General features: G+C 41.1%; 1 protein-coding gene and 1 pseudogene across 1 annotated transcript; both read right to left on the reverse strand.

The window, feature by feature from the left end:
• Positions 1-718: 718 nt before the first annotated feature.
• Positions 719-2,911, reverse strand: LOC133961422 (E3 ubiquitin-protein ligase TRIM35-like). Its single transcript, XM_062396517.1, has 2 exons — positions 2,667-2,911; positions 719-2,579 (listed from the first exon to the last, which is right to left on the reverse strand). The coding sequence occupies exon 2, from the start codon at positions 2,560-2,562 to the stop codon at positions 1,180-1,182; it is 1,383 nt and encodes a 460-aa protein (XP_062252501.1). The 5' UTR covers positions 2,563-2,579; positions 2,667-2,911; the 3' UTR covers positions 719-1,179.
• Positions 2,912-5,690: 2,779 nt separating this feature from the next.
• On the reverse strand, positions 5,691-7,469 carry LOC133961504 (E3 ubiquitin-protein ligase TRIM35-like; annotated as a pseudogene).
• Between the last annotated feature and the right edge of the window lie 209 nt (positions 7,470-7,678).

Below are 7,678 nucleotides of genomic sequence, written 5' to 3' on the forward strand. Positions count from 1 at the left end.
CACACACACACACACACTGATGACACAGCAAAATTGGAACCAGCTGCTGTTTGTCCGACAACAAGCGGTACAGCTGGGTCGTCATGGAAGCAAGACAACGCTCAGGGGTTGCAAGGTCAATGAAGACAGTGTATGAGTGAGTGTCTGTGTGTGTGTAAGTGTGGGTGTGAGTGTTTGTGTGTGATTGTGTGTGTAAGTGTATGTGTGTGGGAGATACTCTTTGTAAGAAGACGAATGTGACTCTTTAAACTTCCTTCAGTATGAAGCCACGAAAAAAAACTTCCTAAATCTGAGACGCTACTTTTGAAAAAAAACTTTTAACTATTTGAACTTTGACCTTTTTGCTACATTTTCATGTAAAATGTTTTGACTTGCTGCTTGTCCAGAAACGCAGATGGAAACGCTCACAACCTTTCATAACCATAACTAAGTATTCAGTGTTTCCAAATCAGCTCAGGTTTGCTTAAGAATTTGTGTGAGAGTGAAGTAAAAAGTATGAAAACATAAAATGATTGTACATTTAAAAAAGTAATAATTCATGAATAAACTTATATATAACTCAAGATAAAAACCTGAAACTATCTGAGTGTTAAATCCTACTTAATGACAGATAATTTTATATTAACATTTCAACCTTAAAAAGGTCAGAACTCTGATTCTGTTTCATAGTTTTTTATTATTTTTATCACAATATTAAAATCACATCTCTAGGCTGCTGTTGAATAAACACTTTTAAAAACGGAATCATTTTGGCTTCATCACATCAAACAGACAAATGTTCATATGTGTTTGATTATTTCATATGTGAACAGACTTTATGTGATTAAACATGAATCATGTCTCATGTGTGAGTTTTAATAAAATTTGTTGAATATGAACAATGATCAGCTGTTATTGATAAATGTGTTTTCATGTGGATCTTCATCAGTTTGCTCGACTTCATGGAACCACACAAAATCTAAATGATAGAAAACATTTTCCATGAAAGTAAAAAACAAACCAAAGATAAAGATCAGAAATAATCAAATCTTTTTACACTCGTGGAAAAGTCGACAGGAGAAATAAAAATGAGTGAGAAAGAAAAGGAGAAATAAACAAATCTTTAGAATAACGAGTTTAACTTTTAAATTCAGCAGATTTCTCTTGAAGAAATAAACATGATGTATAAAATCTTTATCTCTAACGGCTCTGATCCAGAGTCACAGAGACATTCACAGGTAACAGCTTCATGTGATCTCCAACGCTAAAGAACGGAAACATCTTCTGAGTGAAAGTGTGTATGAAGGTGTGAATGTGTTTGTTAGTATCAGGATCAGAGAACGACAGTTCTCCTCTGTTCCAGTCCAGTTTCACTCTGATCCTCTGGATCTTCTGCACAGAGAGATCAGATACTCCTGATGGTGAATCTGTTGTGTATTTACCTTCATAGAACACTATCCTCCATGTTCCAAACAGTTTGCTTCCCTTCTTCTGGACAGGCTCTGCTGACACACCCAGTGCCCAGCGTGTACTGTCTCCAACCAGGACGTCCCAGCTGTGAGTCCCTGAGTTAAAACCCTCAGATCCCAGGACTGAGAAGTATCGATCAAACCTCTCTGGATTGTCAGGAAGCTTCCGTTTCTCTCCTCGTCTCAAACTGGTCAGATCTTCAGACAGGGCGAGCCATGGATTAGCAGAGTTTGGGTCCAGAACCACAGGACTGTAGGAGACCATGTCCTTCATCTTGTTCCAGATGTTGAAGCTCAGGTTGCCCAGATGTTTGACTTCATTTATCAGAGCTCCTGAGGCCAGCTGTGGATCATCCAGCAGGAAGTGCTGATGGACTCGTTCCCCTGCAGCCTTGCATTTGAGCAGGAACGAGATGTCTTCAGCTCTCAGCTCGTCCTCTGTGGTTCTGATTGTGTCTGAAAGAGACGTTATGTCTCTGCTCAGAAACTCAATCTTCTCCTTCATCATCCGACTCTTCTGCTCCTCTTCCTCCCTCAGTGCAGCCATCCTGGCCTCCTCTTCCTCCTCCAGAAACTGATGAAGCTTTTTAAACTGCTCCTTGATCTGCGTCTCTGTGAGTCTGGCCTGGACCTTAATGTGTTCTGCTGTTTGTTCAAACTCGACTTTAACACGTTCAAAACTCTGTAACTTATTCTTCAAGGGCTCCAGAGTTCCCTGAAGCTGCTTTTTGTGTTGTTGTGCAGCTTCATCGATGGGTCTGAATCTGTGGTCGCTGTGTTTTTCTGAATCTCTGCAGATGAGACACACTGGCTGCTGATGGTCCAGACAGAAGAGTGTGAGTTTCTCTGAGTGCAGACTGCAGAGAGCAGGTGAAGAGCTCTGATCACTCTCCTGTAAGAAGGTCTCACACAGGTTCTTTAACGCCAGGTTACGAGGTGGTTCACGCTTTGAAGATCTTCTCTTACAAAGTGGACACTCTTTTACTTGTTTTTTTTTCCACCAGCTCTTCAAACAGTCTTTACAGAAGCTGTGGCTACATGACAGAAGAACAGGATCTCTGAAGACATCTTGGCAGATGGCACAGGAGAGATCCTCTTCTGATCTGGAAGCCATTGAGTCTCCAGGTGAAGCTGAAAACAGACAGTCAGTCAGTCACAGCTCCATGAACTTCACTGAGGTTCACTTCCCCTCTGAGTCGAGGTGTTTGTTAAACTCACGGTCAGTGTGTGGAGCGTCGGCAGGTTGTAGTTTGACTCTTCTCTCCTGTAGCTGGACTCACTCAGGACGTCTGGTCTGGTTTGGTTCAGTTTGGTTTGGAAGGTGAATGTGATCGTCTGGTTTTCAGCCTGCGTCTCTTCAGGGAGGAACAGATGCTTCCTGGTTTCTGAGGTGTGTCAGGACACGATTGTAAAAAGTAATTCAAGCCTTGGATTTGATAACTGGTCAAAAGTCATTTGGCAGCAACAAGCTGCCAAATGAGTGTTCAATGTTCAGAAGTCGTTCTGCAAAAGTAAAGATAAGTTATTATAAAATATTAACTTTGTCAAGAAGATGTTTGTGTCAGATCCTTTGGCCAAAGGTTTTATTAATTCAAATCAGCTCAACTTTGCTCATTAATTTGTGTGTGAGTGCAGTAAAAAGTATTGCATCATCAAATGATTGTACATTTTGTTGTGATTATTATACCTTAAGTGTGACACCATTATATGGTGTGACTCTGGGCATTCAATACATGTGGAAACATATTTAATAATAATATTAAATAATAACTGTAGTTTACATTAAAGCTCCCTCGGGGCACCAGCCTTCAAAGGAAGGAAAATAGACAATTTATTGATTAATTCTCATGAATGTACTAACTACAAATTTGGAACATTGATGAATAATTACATTATTAACTTTCACGAAATGACCACATTAGTAGTTAGCAAAGATGAGGGTTATGGAGTTCAGAGTTTAGCTAACTTCACACTTGTGCAACAGGGACTGGAGCTGGCGCTGAGAGGACCCCTGACTTCAGAAGCGGAGTGATGTCAAGCGGGATACCCCGCCGAGACTGGAACTCAGCCAGGACTAGAAGCTGGAACCTGCAAGGACGCTGCAGAGAAGAGATGCTCCAGCTGTGGACACTCCCTCTCCAATGGCCGCCACCCACAGCAGGACCCTTTTTGAGGCTGCAGGGTCCAGGGACAGAGAACACGGGAGATCAGGACAGGAGAGAAGGAAAACACATCACCTTGTTGAAACAAACAATCCGACAAAGGGGAGCACAGAGACTTATATACACACAAGGAAGGCAGGGGCTATTGAACACAGGTGTAACACACGAGGACTGGGTTCCTTGTGTGTTTTTCTGTCTTCACTTCCTGTTTTGTGATTGTCTGCATAGATATATATAAAGTCTAGATGTCTCGGCCAACGGAGTTGAACGTCCGCACATGGCGGCCATCTTGCCACAGGCAGCTCGCCCACCCATTACAAACGTCAGAGATGTAGTTGTGACACTGCATACCTATGAATAATTATGTTATTTTCTAAAAAATAGAATAGTGTTCTATATAGGTACAAGATTTCCCTTTACAAATATACATCAAGAATTTTTTTTAAATTTTTTTTATTTAAAAAGTACACTACCAACACAATGTTATGGGTGGGCGAGCTGCCTGTGGCAAGATGGCTGCCATGTGCGGACGTTCGACTCCGTTGACCGGAAACGCAGATGAGACATCTGGCCTTTATATATATATATATCTATGATTGTCTGCCCCAGTCCTCAGGTGTTACACCTGTGTTCAATTGCCCCTGCCTTCCTTGTGTGTATATAAGTCTCTGTGCTCCCCTTTGTCGGATTGTTCATTGTAACTAGGTGATGTCTATTTCCTTTATTACTGCTCATAGTTCTTATATCATCCAATATCTGTCAAAACTGTATTATTCCATAAATATTTGCTACTGTACATATCATATTTATTTACATTTCATATACGCACAATACTCTGCACTTTAACTCCTTTTTTTTGCACTTCTGGTCGGACGCTAAACTGCATTTCGTTGCATAAGTACTTGTACTGTGCAATGACAATAAAGTTGAATCTAATCTAATCTAATCTAATGTCGTGTCTGCTCTCCTGTCCTGATCTGCCGTGTTCTCTGTGTTCTGTCCTCTGCACCTCTGCGTCCCCTTTGTAAGCTTCCTGTGTTTTTGTTTCTCCAGTTTCTCCCTTTAGTGTTTATCCAGTTTTTCCCCTTTATTGCTTTAGTTGATTTGTCTGGTTTAAGACTTGTTTCATTAAATTACTATTTTTGTTTATACTCTGCTTCTGGGTCCTATTGCTTCCCCAAATCCCTGAAATTCAGTATGAAACCACGAAAGGAAACGTCCTAAAACTTCGACGTTACTTTTAAAAATACACTTTAAACTGTTTGAACTTTGACCTTTTTGTCCTGGTTACACTCTTCTGTTCTTCTTTTGCGTCGCTAAACTGATGATGATGATGATGATGATTCACTTCCACGGTTTTGCTTCATTTTCATGTGAAAAGTTTTGAATCTCTGCTTGTCCAGAAACGCAGATGGAGACGCTCACACCCTGTCATGACCATAACTAAGTATTCAGTGTTTCCAAATCAGCTCAGGTTTGCTTAAGAATTTGTGTGAGAGTGAAGTAAAACGTATGAAAACATAAAATGATTGTACATTTAAAAAAGTAATAATTCATGAATAAACTTATATATAACTCAAGATAAAAACCTGAAACTATCTGAGAGTTACATCGTACTTAATGACAGATCATTTTATATTAACATTTCAACCTAAAAAATGTCAGAACTCTGTTTCTGTTTCATAATTTTTATTATTTTGATCACAATATTAAAATCACATCATTCGGCTGCTGTTGAATAAACACTTTTACAGACAGAATCATTTTGGCTTCATCACATCAAACAGACAAATGTTCATATATGTTAGATTATTTTTTTATATGTGAACAGACTTTATGTGATTAAACATGAATCATGTCTCATGTGTGAGTTTTAATAAAGTTTGTTGAATATGAACAATGATCAGCTGTTATTGATAAATGTGTTTTCATGTGGATCTTCATCAGTTTGCTCGACTTCATGGATCCACACGAAATCTAAATGATAGAAACATTTTCGATGAAAGTAAAAAACAAACGAAAGATAAAGATCAGAAAATAATCAAATATTTTTACAGATGTGGAAAAGTAGACAGGACAAATAAAAATTAGTGAGAAGTAAAAAGAGAAATAAACAAAGCTTTAGAATAACGAGTTTAACTTTTATATTCAGCAGATTTCTCTTGAAGAAATAAACATGATGAATAAATTCTTTATCTCTAACGGCTCTGATCCAGAGTCACAGAGACTTTCACAGGTAACAGCTTCAAGGGATCTCCAGTGTTAAAGTATGGAAACATCTTCTGAGTGAAAGTGTGTATGAAGGTGTGAATGTGTTTGTTAGTATCAGGATCAGAGAACGACAGTTCTCCTCTGTTCCAGTCCAGTTTCACTCTGATCCTCTGGATCTTCTGCACAGAGAGAACAGATGATGCTGATTGTGACACTGCTTTGTTTTTACCTTCATAGAAACACATTCCCCATAATCCAGACACATTGACTCCCTTCCTCTGGACGGGCTCTGCTCTTACACCCAGTGCCCAGCGTGTACTGTCTCCAACCAGGACGTCCCAGCTGTGAGTCCCTGAGTTAAAACCCTCAGATCCCAGGACTGAGGCGTAATGATCAAACCTCTCTGGATTGTCAGGAAGCTTCTGTTTCTCTCCTTTTCTCAAACTGGTCAGATCTTCAGACAGGACGAGTCCTGGATGAGCAGAGTTTGGGTCCAGAACCACAGGACTGTAGGAGACCACGTCCTTCATCTTGTTCCAGATGTTGAAGCTCAGGTTGCCCAGATGTTTGGCCTCGTCTATCAGAGCCCCTGAGGCCAGCTGTGGATCATCCAGCAGGGGGCGCTGATGGACTCGTTCCACTGCAGCCATGTAGTTGAGCAGGAACGAGACGTCTTCAGCTCTCAGCTCGTCCTCTGTGGTTCTGATTGTGTCTGAAAGAGACGTTATATCTCTGCTCAGAGACTCAATCTTCTCCTTCATCATCCGACTCTTCTGCTCCTCTTCCTCTCTCAGTGCAGCCATCCTGGCCTCCTCTTCCTCCTCCAGAAACTGATGAAGCTTTTTAAACTGCTCCTTGATCTGCGTCTCTGTGAGTCCGGCCTGGACCTTAATGTGTTCTGCTGTTTGTTCAAACTTTACTTTAACACGTTCAAAACTCTGTAACTTCTCCTTCAAGGACTCCAGAGTTTCCTGAAGCTGCTTCTTGTGTTGTTGTGCAGCTTCATCGATGGGTCTGAATCTGTGGCCGGTGTGTTTCTCTGAATCTCTGCAGACGAGACACACTGGCTGCTGATGGTCCAGACAGAAGAGTCTGAGTTTCTCTGAGTGCAGACTGCAGAGAGCATGTGAAGAGCTCTGATCTCTCTCCAGTAAGAAGGCCTCACACAGGTTCTTTAACACCAGGTTAGGTGGTTAGACTTTGAAGATCTTCTCTTACAAAGTGGACACTCTTTTACTTATTTGTCTTTCCACCAGCTCTTCACACAGTCTTTACAGAAGCTGTGGCTACATGACAGAACAACTGGATCTCTGAAGTCATCTTGGCAGATGGGACAGCAGAGATCCTCTTCTGATCTGGAAGCCATTGAGTCTCCAGGTGAAGCTGAAAACAGACAGTCAGTCAGTCACAGCTCCATGAACTTCACTGAGGTTCACTTCCCCTCTGAGTCGAGGTGTTTGTTAAACTCACGGTCAGTGTGTGGAGCGTCGGCAGGTTGTAGTTTGACTCTTCTCTCCTGTAGCTGGACTCACTCAGGACGTCTGGTCTGGTTTGGTTCAGTTTGGTTTGGAAGGTGAATGTGATCGTCTGGTTTTCAGCCTGCGTCTCTTCAGGGAGGAACAGATGCTTCCTGGTTTCTCTGGTGTGTCAGGACTCGATTGTAAAAAGTTATTCACGCCTTGGATTTGATAACTGGTCAAAAGTCATTTGGCAGCAACAAGTTCACACAGACAAGAGACTTGGTTGAGAAATAGTTCTGCTAAAGTAAATTTAAGTCATTATGAAATATAAACTTCATCTAGAAGAGGTTTGTGTCAGATCCTATAGACAAAGGTCAGGTGATTCAGAGGAGAGGCA

The sequence above is a fragment of the Platichthys flesus genome, chromosome 10 (genome assembly GCF_949316205.1).
Source record: "Platichthys flesus chromosome 10, fPlaFle2.1, whole genome shotgun sequence".
NCBI classification, from domain to species: Eukaryota; Metazoa; Chordata; class Actinopteri; order Pleuronectiformes; family Pleuronectidae; genus Platichthys; species Platichthys flesus.